Source organism: Pholis gunnellus (genome assembly GCF_910591455.1).
Source record: "Pholis gunnellus genome assembly, chromosome: 21".
NCBI classification, from domain to species: Eukaryota; Metazoa; Chordata; class Actinopteri; order Perciformes; family Pholidae; genus Pholis; species Pholis gunnellus.
Window position 1 is genome coordinate 7,693,609 of NC_136548.1, and position 17,886 is coordinate 7,711,494.

At 47.4% G+C, this 17,886-nt stretch overlaps 1 protein-coding gene across 1 annotated transcript in view; it reads right to left on the reverse strand.

The window, feature by feature from the left end:
• Positions 1-547: 547 nt before the first annotated feature.
• The window catches only part of bahcc1b (BAH domain and coiled-coil containing 1b), a 54,038-nt gene continuing 36,699 nt past the window's right edge, over positions 548-17,886 (reverse strand). Inside the window, exons 12-28 of the mRNA XM_079182431.1 lie at positions 16,149-16,315; positions 15,016-15,152; positions 14,639-14,743; positions 11,839-11,917; positions 11,491-11,680; positions 11,225-11,392; positions 10,014-10,154; positions 9,212-9,456; positions 7,254-7,503; positions 6,911-7,028; positions 6,261-6,336; positions 6,039-6,147; positions 5,831-5,947; positions 5,598-5,735; positions 3,480-4,933; positions 2,387-2,623; positions 548-1,916 (exon numbers count right to left, since the gene is read on the reverse strand). Coding sequence (XP_079038557.1) covers positions 1,707-1,916; positions 2,387-2,623; positions 3,480-4,933; positions 5,598-5,735; positions 5,831-5,947; positions 6,039-6,147; positions 6,261-6,336; positions 6,911-7,028; positions 7,254-7,503; positions 9,212-9,456; positions 10,014-10,154; positions 11,225-11,392; positions 11,491-11,680; positions 11,839-11,917; positions 14,639-14,743; positions 15,016-15,152; positions 16,149-16,315 — 3,941 coding nt within the window. The 3' untranslated portion in view covers positions 548-1,706. The remainder of the gene's footprint in view (positions 1,917-2,386; positions 2,624-3,479; positions 4,934-5,597; positions 5,736-5,830; positions 5,948-6,038; positions 6,148-6,260; positions 6,337-6,910; positions 7,029-7,253; positions 7,504-9,211; positions 9,457-10,013; positions 10,155-11,224; positions 11,393-11,490; positions 11,681-11,838; positions 11,918-14,638; positions 14,744-15,015; positions 15,153-16,148; positions 16,316-17,886) is intronic.

Sequence of the window (17,886 nt, forward strand, 5' to 3'; positions counted from 1 at the left end):
TCCCGGATTCAGATTTGATTGAATGTTTTTATGTCTTTTTTCATAATGTTTTTCCTTCTAACGCGGTGAAGTGTAAACTCACAGGTGCTTTGGTATGTTTCTTTTTGATGCCAGATAAATATCTACATTTTATATAGGTATACAGGCTAAAATAGATAAAGAACTAGATTCTTTTCGGATCGGAGAACAGCAGAAACTCGGTTTCTTTTCCAGTATTTGTTAAAAAAAAAAAAAAAAGAAGAAGCTCCCAACAGGAAATGCACATTTTAAACCCAACGGAGTGAAACAAAGAGAAAAACAGAATTTGGACACATGTTTAAAAAGAGCCTTTTTTTTCTGATTTCCTTATAAAACATTTCCCAACCACCCTTTCTACATATTCACCCTTTGCCTTAAGCAGGGCTTACAAGCACAATGTCTTCACATCAGTTGTACAGTTTGACCCCAAACCTCCAATCCTGTTCAGTGCATTAAGAGAGAAGCATACTAACCCGACCTCCTCCCTCTGTCAGACCCCCCCCCAACCCACCCACACACACCCTAAAAAATCTAAATAAAATAATCTCTGCAAAAGAAAACAAAAAAACAAGAACAAATATATATGTATACTATTTACAACATGTTATATTATACATGATGATGCTGTACAAAGCACACACACACACACACACACACACACACACGCGCCCATCCGCACGCACACGCCACCATGCACTCACATTTCAAATAAAACAATCCAACTACCTGTACATGTGTCTTCGCACCCGAATACGAGGGTACGAGAGAGAGGTATTGACGTGTATGGCTTGACAGGAGAAGAAATCGTTTCGCGTTTCAGTCGCGGCTGAAGACTGCACGTTTAGTACAGGAGAGAGTAATATTCAGAGTGTTACCGACATACCGACGGTGTGTCGCGACGTCCTCCCTGCTCGATGAGCGCGGGTCGAACACGCGCACGACCACACGTACAGTACAAACACACGCACGCACGTTAAAGCGCTATTTACTTAGAGCTCATTAAATGCCTAACAGGGTCATCGCAGCCACTCTGCAAACACACACATACATGCACTTACACACAAAGTCCGAACTACAGTGTTTTGTTTTTTTTTGGTCCTGTTGGGGATCTCCCAATCACGTTGTCATAGTCAAACTACCAGTATAAGACCATTGAAACCCTCCAAACCAGTGTGGTTTACAGTAAGTCTCTGCTTACCATTCAGTCTCTCTCCCGCTCTCTGAGTCAGTCTTTGTTTCAGAAAGCCAAGTCTGACACCCTCCCTCCATAGCATATCCAAGCGACTGTACTCCAAAGTGCTCATGTCCTTGGTTCCTGCTCTTTTGTTGCGGTAATCTTGTCGCAGCGACGAGAAAGTCTGTTATTTCAGCCAAAGGGAAGGCTGTAGACTCTCGTTGCGAACAAGAGGCCTCAGTCCACATCTGATAAAGAGGTTAAATCTGACATGGATCAGACTTTTTCCCCCCCAGAACAAACCGGGCTCCTATAAGTGCCAGTACTGTCGGGCTTCATCCAGTGGGCTAGCTCCTTCTCTTACAAGGGACGGATCAATACGCAGAGTCAAAACTCTTTGTCTTGGTTCCCCTCTGTCCCCAGCTCCGTTTCTGAAGGACCGTCCTGGAAGCAGTCATCTCCAGAGTTCACGTTCAATATTTGGATCTCTCTCCAGCTGGTGGTGGCGGCGGCGCTAGGACACGATGGCCATGCCGTCCGCACTGATCAGCTGGCCCGTGGTCGGTTCGTAGGTCCCCGCCAGGTAGAACAGGTCGTCTGCCGCGCTGCCAGGCTTACGATCACGCATCAGGTGGTCATACTCAGCCCTGCTGAGCACCTGGCAGCGATGGGAGATTGTCTGCACGTCATTCTCATCCTCGTGGCTCGACTGATACAGGGCATTCTGGGAAGGAAACGGGAAGAATGGTTGATAAATCAGCAAGATAATATTAAAAAATCTAAATGTTGCTTTCAGAAGTAGTCAGAATGTTTTCTTTGCACTTTACGTTTCTGCAAGTGGGGATCTTTTATGTTTGCTCAGCCATGGTGGATGTTGCTGATCATGCTAACTACCAAGGTTTTTTTTCCCCATTTATTCCAAACAAACCACTATTGTTCTTGCAAGAAATGCAAAACACATGACTTCCTCTGCAGCAGAGACATTTTTTTCCGTGGGAAAGACCCACCTTACGCTGAGTATTTAGATCTGCAAATGGTAACAGTTCCGTGAAATAAGTGGGTGTTCAACCATTCATATCAGATGGGAACAGGGAATAAAAAGCAAAGAGGTAATATACTTATATGAAAATGTCACGGACTGTTACTTTGACCATTCTCATTTTAGAAATTCCGTTTGCACTCCCTGGCCTTTACCTTGCCGTCTCGGTGTCGCTTCCCCAGGCGAGTCTCCTCCGGGTGGTAAAACCACTTGACCCTGACCACCATGCTGGAGCTCCATGACTCCCAGAGGCTCTCCACTCTGCCCACGTAGGGCAGCTGGGGCCGGCCAGGTGACAGGAACACAGCACAGTCCCCGACACGCACCGTCTCCTTGCCCCTCACGATGGCCTTGTAGAAAAGCTTGCGGGCTTTACCCTTCAGACCTCTCCTCTGTCGGCCAAAGAGAGTAAAAATAACACTCACAGTCAATTTATTCAGCGCGGAGGGTTTATTTCACCACCAGCCTCATTTCAGAAATCAATTTATTTAGTTTGTTTTGCTAAACCCAGTCTACCAAAGTGTGGTAAGGTTCAATATGTCTTTCAAAGCCAAGGAATAGCTAATGCCTAACACCTATCATAACACACTGATCCTATTGAGTTACAGGAGTATGTTTTCTGGCACATCAATAATTCACAACCCGATAAAGGCAATACCACTGAAAGTCATGTAGAAATTACGATCACAGCAACCTTAACCTGGGTAGCGCACCTATATTTCTGCCCCGTCTTTTCATTCGCTGCACATCTCAGTCGACACATGCAGCCGCTGTTTACGAAGCAAACAACGGCTGAATGGAAGCCGAGAGCGACAGCGCTCGGAACTGTTTTGTTCCCGTTATCTCGGGATCGTGACTAAATAATCAGGATAATAAATTCAGAGGGTAAGCCTCATAGTGTTGCCAATGTGTACAAAGACTGAGGCAGAATGAGCACCGCAAGGAGAAATGATATTTGATCATCGCGTTTACTGTGTGTCACCAAAGGAGTGACGCAGCAGAAACTGCCGCGACAATCAGTAACCTACTTAAGCTGCGAGGTGAGTTCGGTTACTGATACCCAGGACAGCAGTTTTGAATATAGCTGAGATAATAACGTGTGATTATGAAAAAATACTGTCTGATTAAATCAGGATTTCAGTGAAATGGGATTTAGGTAGAAAAAAGATATTGGAAATACTATAACTCTTTAAAAGCATCTTGGCTATGGACAAAGAACACGTCAAAATACAACCCAGCGTGTCTCACCTGTGTGGGGTTGCCGGACCATTTCCAGAGCTGGCGTCCAGGCAGAAGGGGGCTCCCCATATTGGTCAGAGGCTCGGGTGAGGACATCCGTTGCCTCTTAGCTGTTGCTGGGTCCTTGGATGCAGGTTTGGTCTGCTGGCTCACGGGACTGCTCTGCCTCTGATGGTGGCTGCTAGAAATTCCTTCTTTCCTCTTCAGCTGGTTCTTAGCTGTGCTGCTGTTACCCGCCGTACTTCCCTTTGACATGAACTCCTTCCTGTCGTCTGTTCTGTCAGCCCTCCCCTTTGACCCCGAGACGGCCATGCCGGCTTTGGCCACGTAGCCGTGTGCCGGGGCTGACGCGGGAGGAGAGGAGCCGGAGTTGCTGGGGTCAGGGCTCAGGAGGTCGGAGGTCATGTTCTGCCTGTGCTTGCGTTTGTCCTGCTGGAGCAGCGCGCGGCGCAGCAGCACAGAGGAGGACTCCTCGTCGGAGGAGTAGGAGGAGTCGTTGTCCGACGAGCAGAGGGACGAGGACGAGATGGAGCCGGAGGAGGAAGAGGAGGAGGAAGAGGAGGAGAAGCAGGCAGACAGACGGGAGAGAAAGCGGCCACCGGGGTGGGACGTGTCCGCCGCGCTACTTTGAGGTGCGTCAGCATCCTGAGCATCGTCCTCATCGTCCTCATCCAGCTCCGAGTAAGAGCTGGGGCAGTCACTCGGGTAGTCCAGACTGTAATCGCCACCTTGGACCCCAAGACCTGCTGACGGCCGATCCTTTCTCGGAGGTGGGGCGCCCTTTACAGTAGGCTCAGGGCGGGTCCCAGCGCCGTCTCTTTCCCCTCCTCCCTTCTTGCCGTCCTTCACCATCAGGGTAGGGTGGATGTATCGCAGCGGTGGCCCAGCGGAGGAGACGCTCTTGCCTCCTTTTCCTCCGCTTCCACCGAGGCGAAGCAGGGCCTTGCCGTTCTTTGTTTTCGGGGAGGTTACTCCCTCATGGTCAAGCTTCACCAGGAGCTGTTTCCTGTCGCGTTCGCTCACCGGCTTCTTGCTTCCAGCTACCGTTACCATGGTGACAGCTGAGGAGCAAACGGAGGACGAGGAGTCCCGGAGGCCCGTGGAAGCTACTGTGGCAACCGGTCGCCCCGCTCCAGAGCTTCCGCCGCTTCTGAAGGTAGAGTAGCTGTTGGCAATGCTACTGAATGAGTCACTCTCAAAAGGGGAGCCAAAGATGCCTTTGATAGGCACCGGCGGAGCGAGGAGGTGGGAGGTGGGTCGATGAAACAGCCCCAAGTCTTGCTCTCGCGTCCTCCTCTGGGTCTTGCGAGACGTCCCGTTGAAGAGGAAGAAGTCAACTGGCGGTCTCTTCCTGGGAGCTGACCAGTCCAGCAAGGAAGTGTTGCCTTGGGTTAAAGTGTCTGTTACTGAGGTTGGCGTGCTGGCCGTCTTAGGCACAGAGAGGGCTTTCTTCGGCCTGCCAACTGAAAAAGGAGACGGCAACAGAGGGGAGTTATAATCAATATGAAGTGACAGGTCTTCAGAGCAGACTGGGATAATTGTGGAACTAAGAGCTTTGTAGAAATGTAATATCTTTATCTCCTAGATCTCCACCTAGCCAGCTAGGTTTCGACATGTCCATTACTCAAACTACAACAAACCTGGTAAACCTGTCTCTCCCTCCAGCTTTAATGTCACCTGCAGTGTGTGATGAGTAACACGTGCAGTATGTTGCTTAACAACACACAACACAATGATGTCACCCCCTAAAAGCATGATTAATGTGGTCACACAGAGGTTAATTGATAGGCGGCAAACAAGGAATTTTAATGTACGAGTCTTCTGGTATATATATACCTTCACTCAGTGCTCTCCTGTGACTCAGAGGCATCTGGTAAGTGCAGTTGAAACTGTAAATAAGGATTTGTTTTGGGGATTTTACTATGGCCTTAAGGTATATGTGTCTGTGAATGCATTTACTAGATAGACCAGTACTTCTCAGTCAACATAAAAAAAAGTAAAAGCTTCGGCCTTCGGTCTTATCAAACTAATGACGTGTTATAGCTGATTAAATTATAATAATTCTTTGAAACCTTTATGTGTTTGTTGGAGATGGACATGCGGTGCTAAACTAAGTGTCTCCCTCACCTGGTCTTTTCTCTTGGGGCCTCCCTGCTGGCTCCTCATTGGCTGGTTTCTCTGTGGGTGTGTCTCTCCTCTCCTGGGTGGAGCTTCGTCTCCCGCGGTGCCCAGGTGAGATCAGCAGAGCCGGAGAGGGTTCCGCACCTGACAGAGAAGAGTTGTCAAACGGCGATTGTCAAATGATGGTGATTTATTCTGTGTTCCTGTCTTCCCGTCCTTCTTTTTAAAGCCATACTCACAGCAGATTTGGTATCCTGGGGGCAGAAGCCGGATGTTTGCGAGGGAGATCCGACCCCTGTCTCCATCATCAAACTCCACCATCACACTGCCCTCCTTCTCTTCCTCACCTGGACCTCCTAAAGCACAACACAGAGGGCGGAGGACATGAAGTTGCTGGGAACATACCGGTGTGTGTGTATGCAGAGTGAGGTCGTGTTTCTCGCTTACCTCGATGGACGTATCCGGGGTAAAGACAGCGAGAGCGCTCGCTCCAGTACGCGCACACTCGCGTCCCTGCAGTCAGGATGGCCTCGCTCTGGGGCCTCACGTCTAATACCTGGAGAAAAAAAAAAATCAACGCGGGTTGAGTTTTAGTCAAAGCTACCCAGCACTGCACAACTACCCACAAATCTGTAAACTGTAATAGATGCCATGGAGACTGAAACTCACAGCTTCCTGTAGTAGTTGCTCCAGCGAGTAGATCCGGGGGCGATTCCCTCGTTCTCCTTCGATGACAACACTGAATCTAAGAGGAAAAAAGATATTGAATTCCTCAGGAACGCAAAACATTTCAGTTTTCATTTTTCATTTATAATTCAAGCACAATTTCCACTGTTAGATTTCAAGGTTGTCTTTTTCAAAAAAGGGATTTTGTCATGCATGCTCAGTTTTGTTCTTTTCACTGGCAGCTGTGTTGGCTGCCACTGCTGTGTGTGTGTTGGCTTTGTGGAAGTCTAGACTTCTTGTTTGTCAAGATTCACACAGTTGTCAGGCATTTAACTAGAGCTAAGCTAAGTTTTCAACTCTTTTGTAAATCAGGGAAGGCTCTTGTTGCTATATGTCTTTTTCGCACTCAACTCCAGGGTTTCCCCCAGGATGTTGTGAAGCTGAGGTGGTTATCCACTCACGTTTTGATGCATCGCATATTGGGACCAATAGATGACGGAATAAACAGCAGTCATATATGGCAGTTGCTGTGTGAAATTAATCACTCTGCTCTTTCCTTTGGAATGTCATTGTTTTATTTTGTGAGGGGGTATGCATTTCTTTAGCCAAAAGGTGTGTGTCTGTGGTGACACAGCAGGGAAGAAGGGACTCACATGTCAGGCAGGTCCAGAGATTGGACGCAGGCGGCATACAGCAGCTCGTCCTCCTTGGAGATCAGGATCTTCAGGCCGTCCACCAACATCTCTTTACTCAGCACACAGTTTGGCAGGGCTGCGGAGGGAGGGCGTGGTAGAAAGATGGATGGATGGGGAAGATAAAGGGTGAGATATGCATATCTCGTGACTGTGCTGACTAATTGCTATGTGAAGTGAAAAGGAGGGACAAAAAGGCAGAGAAAGAGGTGTGTGTGTGCACGTGGGAAAAGGATCCAACATGTTTTTTTAAACCCGCATACGTGTGTGTAATTATATACGATGTGTCACTGTTTATGCCTACCAGGGATTCTGCATGGCATGTTGGGAGGGAGGTGGATCAACTTCATCTCTTCCTCCTCCTCTTCCACTTCCCCTTCTTCCTCCTCCTCCTCCTCCTCCTCCTCTTCCCCTTCTTCCTCCTCTTCCTCCTCCTCCTCCTCCTCCTCCTCCTCCTCCTCCTCGCCCTCAGAGAAGCTGCTTTCCTCGTCCAACTGAAAGCCGTCGTCGGCTGCAAAGCTCTGCAGGAGCCGGCTCACTGCGTGGCCCTTGGCCTGGACGGGGAAACAGGATGTGACATCAGCAGGCAGAAAGCAGGATATGGTAACACTTCCTCATATGCCCATATTCATCTACAGTAAACCGGATCTGCAGGTGACTGAATCAAGTCGATTCCAGTCGGATGTGGCGGAAATGGTGAATCCGTCAGTGAAAAGAAACCGCCGGCACCAGCGCCTCTTGTAATGTGATACTTCAATGAAGCCTGCAGGGTTTTCTTTTCCTCACTTAAAAAGTCAGAGGTCTCAGTCAGTAATAACTGCAGCACTTGAACAGGTAGGACCAGTGTATTGCTCAAGGACACTTCAGCAGGGTGGACGCCTACTAATAAAAAAACTTGAACCCTCATTTACATTCTCACACACACACACACACACACACCAGATACTATCCATCTCCAGACCGGTTTAGGCTAGTCTATCCAAAGATGACTGATGACTGACAGGTTTCTGCTTGTATTTAGGCTTTCTAAAGAAAAGACCATAATATATAACGCTAAGAGAAATCGCGTGAGTGCGCGCATGTGTTGTCTCTAGATTTTCCACATCAGGAGACCATATATTTTAGTGGCAGAAGTTTCATCACCAGAGGGCATGGGTGATTATTTCTCTTTAGTGCTGGTGGGGTGTGTGTGTGTGTGTGTGCAGGCATGCATGGGTGTGTGTAGGGTTATGGCCAATCATTATCTTTATATCTCACTGTTTGGTTAGGAGTTATGTGTTTTTGGACATTCCCTCACAATGAGTCAAAGAGTGAAGCAACCCCGGGGCATCTCTCATTAAAACGAATGTGGGTGTCTCGCCAACGGCTGCCTTCTCGAATACAGCGGGCCAGTGGTGCGTTAGCACAGCATGCAAACACATACCTACAACAACAGCAAATTGTATATTTGACAAAGTGACTGATTTACAGATGATGCTAAGCATCTTCCTGTAAGGGATTTCTGTCAACTGTAATCTACAGGATTTAGAAAATAGTCCTGCCAGGGTGCGGCTTGCTTCAACAAGGAAGGAGTGAACTTGACGTGAGGGCTTTTCTGAGAATTCCTCCTGGCTTCTCTTGCTTTCTCGGGCCAAAATGGTGATTACAATCCGTACAACTCTGTGACAGCAGTCATTTATTGTGATTCTCATGATATGACCTTTCCGTCACACCTCTAAAATTGGCAATTGCATCTCACCTTTCCCTTCTCAGTTCTCAGTTCTCTTTCCCCACGTGCACTTCTGTGTTGATGATCACGGGAAACAAAATACCAGAACACAGATTCTGTCCCCCTTATTAAATGCATTTCGTTGTACAGCTTCCGGCTCTTGATATAAACTATAACATTTTCAAGTTTAGTATTTTACTGTGCATGTTTTTACAACCTAAAAATGCAAATTTCCTGGAGCCAACGGTCAACACCTATCATGTACAGGAAGTTGCACAACGTTTTAAAAAGTTCAACACGTCTTCAAGGGGTACAGAAACACGATAATTCCATACTGTCTTGTTCCCCTGATCATTTCCACAGAAGTGCACAGATGAAGCAGCTGAGGAGGGAAATGCAAGAGGCCAGTTTTGAGGGTGTAAATGTGACAGAGTGTCATAAATCCCTGCTGTCAGGGAGTAATCTACTTGTTGAATAGCTGTCACTGGCAAAAGTAAAATACTGCTGTTACACTGTAAGGTTAAAAGTCACCACCACCCAACACTGGTCCTCACCTTTCCCAGAATTCCCTGTCCCGATGATCTCTTCCTCATGGCTTCCTTGCTGGCCCTGCTTACTCCTGTCATAGAGCCATGGTTCCCCTGGCCGTCCCCAAAGCTGCAGCCCACTGACGACACACCCCAGCTGTGCAGAGACGCTCTTTTGGTCCCGAGGTGGACCGGATGTCCCCTTTCTGTGTTGGCGAGGCTCGGCCTTCTGGGCACTCTCCTCTGATCTGCGCGGGGCACGCTCCTCATGCCTGAGGGTGGAAGTGACATCATGGAAATTAGAGCTGGCAGATAAATTGTCAATATCTGATATTACATTATAAATAAAACCTTATTTAATATGAGGTTAGGAATGTAGATTGTCTTGGTCTAGGAGGCCACATAACGGTTATCTGACACAACGTGTTACATACATATTAGATTGCTCGAGGTGATTTAATGAAGAAAGACTTGCTTGGCCATCCTATCAACATCACTAATATGACAATGTTTCTTCCTCGCTCTAATTTAGATTAAAGATGATGAGAAAATGTAACCACAAACCATCCATAATACTCCAGAAAATATTTAACACTGTTACTGGTTGGCGGAACCTGAAGTCAACCTTGTTTTTAGCTGAACTGCCACACATTTCTAAGTTTACCCTTTTAAATTTTGAAACTTTACAAAACTTCAATGAATGTAAATGTCTCTAAAACCTAGGAAATCGTGTTACCCTTCATTTCAAGTAAGTCACAAAGTCACAGGGTGACAGCAGAATGTATAAAGACATGTATAAAGGTCTCATCGGGAGGCCCTGGTCTCTTACTCGCTTGGAGCATGGAGGACTGCGATGAAAAAGGCACAATCCCGGCAGGGTTTGCAGGAGCTTCTTTAGAGGATGAGCTAATCTTGATGTCACCGGCTCCATCTTCGCTGGCGTAGCTGCCGTCGTCGTCCTCCTCCTCCTCTGTGGAATCACAAACATCAATATGATCAGTCAGAAGGCTTCAAGTGATCTACATGTAAACACTCTTAACTAAAGCCCGGGACTCACTTGATGAGAAGTATTGACAGCAAGCTTTCAATATTCCTCTAGCATCCACGGTTCACAAGCTTGCGGCTAAACTTACGTCATCGTAAATACAAAAAGCAAACGGAGAAAAGTGGCAGTTGATTGACTTTTCTCTGAGGGTGTTTTTAGGTGGGGCATTTTATCACATTAACTGCAAGCTGCACAATGACTAACTGCAGTGATGGGAAGCAAACGTTGACACCATGCACATATGCAGCGCGCACAGACCCGGACAGAAACACAGACTGTTATTGGCAGCTGTGTGCCGCTGACTGCGGGGGGTTGTGTCGGGTGTCAACACATCTCTGACACACTTGTCACTTACACGGCGCTCTCGTCAACACTTTGCTTCAGTCACACACAAACACTGACACACACACACACACACACATCCAACCACTACTTATCAAGGCCACAAGGTCAATCGGATTGTAGACTTCCTGAAGTTTTGTTCGTTTCGGATCGGACCGTGCTCTCCTGTGAGGCATTCATTTAAAAGTCGGGAGGAATGTGATTGTTTCTCCTCAACTCGCGAGGTTGGCGAGGCGAAGAAGAGAGGGGAAGGCCGGGGTGTGAGATTCTGAACAGGGCCAGAGTGGGCTCACGTTACCGTGTGGCGTTGAGGGCAGGGGTGGCTGTGTTGCATGCCTGTGGCAAGTCGTTAACGGTTTTAACGGCGTGACAGATGAGCTGGGAAGCGAGAGGAGGGCCCCCTGATGATGGCAGACATCTCACTTCCCAGGCGCTTTGTGCGTGCATGCACACACACGCACACACACACACACACACACAAACACAGAGATGCACTCTCAATGCAAAATCACACAATGTCTGGTTGATGTTCTGTGAGCCATCAGCCAAATCAGCGCTGCTTGACTCACATGTGTAATAGCCTGTGAACTCTGCTGGCTGGCTGGAGGACACACCAGACTACATACTTGTGTGTGACCTGTATTATAACTCACCGCCCTCTGAGCTCTCGCTGTCACTCCTCTCTTCCCTAACGTCCTGTTTCTCTGAGGTGCGGCCGTCCTTGTGGTGAGCTCTGTTTGTGTTGACGGCCATCAGCTCTTTGGGCTTTCGACCCCTCTTCCTCTTCGCAGTGTGACTAGTTGCCCAGTCCAGCTGCAGGTCTGATGGACCAACAGCAAGAGAGGGAGTTAAGTTTTAGGGGGCCACTTAATGGACAACAAGTGTCTGTATATACCGTTTATGCTCCCTCTGTAATCACCTTTTCTTCCTTGTCTGCGGTGACTGTTGGAGGCGCCTTCCTCACCGGGGGCCCCTCTGCAGTGCAGGATGTCTGCCGACGACGGTGCACCTCGCTGGGCCACAGCCTTCTGCTTCAGCTGGGTCACCCGCCTGGCCAGCCTGGAGCTCAGGGCGCCGGGCCGGCCTCTGTGCTTACAGCGAGCTTTCATCTGGAGACGGGGAGCGGAACAGCTAATTAGTGACTCGTTTCTTTTCGCGAATTGACATATCCAGGAAAAGTAAAAAAACAAACAAAGCAAAACATAAACAGTAGTGTTTGTCAGAGTGTGTGGATGAACCAGGACAGGCAGCAGGAAGAGAGACCGACCTGTGCAGTGCTGAGGCTGTTGAAGCCGTGATTGGACAATTTCTTCCTGGCTTTTTCCTCCAGTAAATTCAGCCCCGCTCTGGAAAACATAAGACCACAGCAGAGACTTGAATGAGAATTTATCATACGTAAAACAGATTACAGAATCAAACTGATTGCACGTTTCTTCCCTTTCCAGGATGATTTTCTTTGCATCTCTACTCTCCTCTTTCTAGTTTCGCCTCCCTCTCTGCCGGGTTCATTCATTGTCTCAGTCTCTCCCCACTTTTCCTCACTGTCTCATCATTTTGATGAGGTAAGAGGCGTTCTTTGCCGACCGTCTGCACAGTTTAGCGGCAAACACAGAAATATTCAGCGGCCGTGCGAATATGAAACGCCGCTCAATCACCACATGAAAGGATCAGACCGATCTGGTGTGTAGGAGAGTGGAGAAGAGACAGAGGGAGGAGGAGAATAGTTGAGGGGGAAGGGAAAGAGACAGAGAGAGAGATGAAGCAGTCTCGGGGGAGTCTGTCCGTTGACCGGAGCTTCGGGGCTCGATCGATAAACACTAACCTCTATTGAACACTACTCCTCCCTTCCTCCCTCTCTCTCTCCGTCATTCCTTCATTGTATGCATGCTCTCTCGTACCACAGGCAGCCAGCACACACACTCACACACACTCACACACACACACACACACACACACAGCAGCTCACACACTCTGTTAACAGCTGGTGTCTGAGGCAGGTGAATCCTATATTCCCACAGAGGGAAGGTTTGGCTCTCAGCATCTCCGCTCCCAGGAGAGGAGAGAGGAGAGAGAGGAGAGGAGAGGAAGGAGAAAGGAAAGGAAAAGATCGATCTATCTAAAGAAATTGTGTACAAATATTTTAAGGATCTGTCCATCCATCCATCAAAACCAAATGTGTCTGTTGCAACCCTCCCCTGCCTGATAGTTCACCTCTGACCCCTCTGAGCTTCTAAGCCACAAAGGTCACCTCATGTCACGTCCTCACCAATGGTACGATTAGTGTGCATGCACATTCTCTATACTAGAGTAAATGTATGGTTTGGATTGGATTGGGGCCCATTGTGTGCACAGGTACATAAAGGGATAATTTTCCAAATTTAGTTGATGAAGAACTTGACTGGCTTGCACAGAGCCCTGACCCCGACTCAATCCAACACCTTTGGGATGAATGGCAGTGCCGCCTGTCAGTCGGGCCTCGGGGCGTCAGCGTGCTTCAAATGCAGTGCTTTTCGGATCACTGAGCACCTCCCCCAACACTTTTCAGATGATGCGACGCCGAGAGCTGCATCTGACAATTTTTGTAACTTTCCGAAACTGAAAATATAACAATCACGGCCACTTTGCACCGCGACTTGCCAGATGAGCAAAGAAGAGAAAGTAAGCAGGGTTTAAACTACTGCCATCTCTGTTTGTGTGCACAGTCTCTCCTTTAATGCCTCCAAGCGTGTACTTTGTTATCCCTATTTGATCCATTATCACGTCTTGGCCCTTTCTATGATGGCAAGCCCTCGCCTTCAAGTGTATTCTCAGAACAGCTATAAACACTCTTGCCTAAAGATGCAGTTGGACGACACATAGTCCAAACTAGTTTGTTTTTCGAGCTGGCCTCTACTGTCAGACAGAAGAGGCTGATCTAACTAATGCTCCGGTGGCTGAATGGGAGCAAACCCCTGCAGCCAGGTTATTGATGAAAACCCTGCCCATAAGGAATGGAGGAGGCTGTTATAGCACTGTGTTCATGCCCGTGGTTTTGGGATCACAACAATCAGTGTTCAACAATCAACAACAACAAAAGATGCTCATATGTTCATATAGTTTTGGCCAAATAGTGTGTATCAAGAGGGATCGTCTGCTGAGTGTGGAAACGTTACTATGCCTCTCTATCCCTCAGCCTCTCGCTGTCTCATTTCAAACTACAAAACTCTCGAGAAGATGAAAGCATAAACAAATGATACACCGCTTGTTAATGACAAGAGAAATGCGGCTCAGGCACGTAGCGACCAGCGCTACTAATTAAACAAGTTGTGTGTGTGTGTGTGTGTGTGTGTGTGTGTGTGTGTTGCACAAGCATGTATGACTAAAGCCTTTCATTGTCGTTTTCATTAGCGCTTTCCAATCATGGTTACCGTGACAAACCCTGAGTTTCTCTAATCATTTTATCAAGGCGAGGGGTGCACATGCTAACACAGGTGGGGCAGCATGAGAAAACACATTTATCTCTCTGAGTGTTGAACACTGGCTGTGTGTGAGTGTGGGTTTCCAGCATGAAAGTGTGCATGTCGAAGGTGTTAAATAATGTGTGGCTGTGTGATGCAGCGGGTGGGGGGGGGGGGTGTTGTTGAGTCGTTTATCACTGTGATAACTGTACATCAGGACTTTGTCCAGCTGCATTAATATACGCTCGAGGTTCACGGGGAATCGGGACATAATCAATGCAAGTGATAAATATGATTAAAAGTGATTAATGATGATTAATGAAGGTCTCATCTCCATTACCTTCTCTCATTTAAAAAAAAATAAAAAATCACACCTAGCTTATACAGCTCCCATCACTTAACCCATGTGTGTGTGTGTGTGTGTGCGTGTTTGTGCTCGTGTGCGAGCAGCTCCTTCCAGTGCCCAATCAAGCAAATCATCAACTATAGAGCATTTGAATCAATTCAGCTGAAGAAGAACTTCTTGAAAATCAAGCGTGCCTTTCAGTGAGAACACAAACAGAAATCAGGATGAATGAGCTGGGCTTGCCAATCACACTGATTATACGGACGCAGTATCAGAGGACTGACCTGAATCTTTTGGAGCTCTCGGCAGCAGCTGGGCCGGGGGTGGACTTGCGCTTGCGGGGGCGGCCGGGCCCCCGGCGGGCAGGGCTTCGAGACGTCTCCTCTTTCCTGCAGAGAGGAAGACAAGGGGGAGGAGGGGCAGGGGGAGAGAGAGAGAGAGAGAGATCAAAGATTCAGTCCGGACAGCAGGAGAAATCAGGAGGAAACTTGTATTGGCTGCAGGTCAAACTGCATTAGGTATGAGCAGGCAGCAAGTCCCGATAAATCAGGAGGATGCAGCATGATAGCAGAATTGTGAATGTTGGAATGCACGACTCAATTTAGACAAAAAAGAAGTGTGTGTGTGTGTGTGTGTGTGCATGTGTGTTGTCTTTGCTCACTGGTGGTCGTGTTTCCTCTGTAGCTTGGCCAGTTCTCTCTGTTTCTCTTTGTATCGGCGCTGTAGCTCAGCCAGCTGGACACGCATGGTCAGCTCCTCCCCTCCCATCGTCTCCATGGAGCCCTTCACTGGGCACACCTGACACACACACACACACACATGCACACACACACACACAAAGCAGGAGAATTTCAATGCTGAACACACACTGAGTTCAACAGTCTTTGGATATGTGAGGAAGCCAGCTTGTGTTTGGGCCGCTTCTTGAGTGAATGGATTTTCCTGTAACCAGAACTTTGGTCACTGCAGCAATTTATGTATGACGGACATTTATGCTTAAAGGCAAGGATTTCTGGGAGATCGACCTGGTGCTGCGTGCAAAACTATTGCACACATGATGATAGATAACAAGCAATAAACAAGACGAAACAGGGACTTAACCTTTTACTGATTTTAAGGTTTTTAGAAATTGCTCTCTGATGGATTGCAGAATCATTTATATAAAAAAGGTACATTTTAAATTCTAAAAATCAAATAACACAAAATATATAGATCATATTTGTTGTCGCCAGCTGCATTTCTGGGACTATTTAAAGAAGAGTGAAAAATAATGATGCACCCGTGTTCATATACTGACATCAATTTCACTTATAATTGAATCATAAAAAATATTTCTGGCTAGTTAAAATCACATTTACTCAAAATGTTTACTTATCAACAGCAAGATTCAACCACACAAAAACAACATTATTTCTCATGTCACTTAAAAGCTACAACGGGTATTTCATTACTGCTGAGGTACGGCTATTTGTCTGCTATTTGTCTGACTCCATTATTACTCAACACACTTAAACGTACACTACAGTGTTTGCATGGTTGATTTTGATGCCCATATTTGCCTCTCTGAGGATGAAGTGCTTTGAACGCGTGTTCAGTAGCTTTGAATAAAAGCATTTAGATAAAACAAAAAAAAAAGACAACCTACTTCCAGTATCATCTTTGGGTTTCAACAGCTCAGTAAAAAAGCAAACAAATGAGGTGTGTTTCCATTGTTCAATACTTCCCCACCTTTTCAGTATGAATGATTCATGTTTGCGTGCTTAAACACAAAGTATGCATTCGGTAAAGCCTCACCGGCTCGTGGCGAGGAGTCCAGCTGCACTTCCTGCGCAGGTTGAGCCTCTTCCTGATTGGACACTGCTGGTCTGCCCCCAATCCCACAACCCCTCCCCCCATCTCCAGGGCACGGGCGGCCGCCAGCGTCGCCAGACTGTGGAGGTCAAAGGTCAGCATGTCCTCACCTGCACGGAGACGGATTGTTTCGGTTTAGATTGGTACATCCCGCAGCGGCTGACACAGCGTTATAAAACATGCTGTGGCGCTGAGCGGATTTATTTCTGGAACGATGAAACCGTGCCTTGAAAAGTGGTGATATTTATGATATTAGCTGTGTAGTTTATTTGATGTATACTGGTGTTCCTGCTTCATCATACACACAGACAACAAACACAAACACACACACACACACACAAGGGGGAGCGGTAGAAAACGATCTCTACATCTGTCACTGTCATTAACTCTGTCATTGTCACAGCACCAGCAGATGAAACAGAATATTCATGAGACGGTCCACACACACACACACACCTATGCAAAAAAAAACACACTCATTCTGATCACACACATGCACCTACAACATTTCCGCTGAGCTGCGCAGACATGGGCAAACTGCACGAGTGTGCGAGGGAGGATTAGAGAGAAGGAGAACGACGGGCAGCAAGGAGGAGGAGAAGGAGGAGGAGGAGTGCAACGCAGTGAGAAGAAGGGAGGGGATGGGGAGTAAAGGGGAGGAGAAGCAATAAGAGGCAAAGTGTTTATTGAGCTATCTATTTATTCTTCTACATCTCCTCATTATGGACATGGACAGAATCCAATTTCCCCTACGAGGAGATGAGAGGAGAGGAGAGGAGAGGAGAGGAGAGGAGGAGAGGAGAGGTTTTTCTGGATCACTCTCAGTCTGTGCACTAGAGCAGCAAGACCTATCCACTGACATCTGATGTTATTAAAAACCTGTGTGTGTGTGTGTGAGGGAGACAGAGACAGAAATGCGGTAAACAGAGGAGGAAGAAGAAGGCAGGAAGGAAGGATGGAGTCTTCTGTGAAGCTGGATTTTTGAAAAACGAGAGCGCGAACAGTAGAACAAACGGATGTCAGACCGACAGGTAACTGCTCAGAGAGAGAGAGAGAGAGAGAGAGAGAGAGAGAGAGAGAGAGAGAGGTAGTGAGCAAGAAGGAGCTGCGAGACGTGGCTTTGTCCTGTCCCGGCTCGCAGAGGTCAATGCCATCTCATCTGTCAGACCTCTGAGCCAATGGCACGCTCCGATTACCCTGACAGGATGACATCACCGCTGACATCACCACGCCTAGTTTGGTATCCTGGGAGATGGCCACAATCGATAGATACCTTCCGCCCACAGTATACCACACACTCACACACACAGACACACACACACACACACACACATCTTTGCACCGTAATAACACCATACAGTGTCCCTAAAGAGAGTGAATGGTGTAATAAGAGGAAGCACAGGGGATTTCAATGGGGAAAAACAAAAACAGTGGAGGAAAATTAAAAACCATTAGAGGTGATATGGGCCTACTCATCATTAGGGGCCAGTAAGGAAGTTTATTGAGCTGAAATTTCAACATAAAGGAAATGTGAGGGAATAAAGGAGACTACGGCACCAACAGCTCCTCCGTCTATGTGTAAATAGAAGTAATGGTGCTAATTTATACTGGAGGGGAAGGCATCTCTTGATTCCTTAATCTGTAATTGCAATCTCCAGTGAACGGCTTAGATATCCTTCCG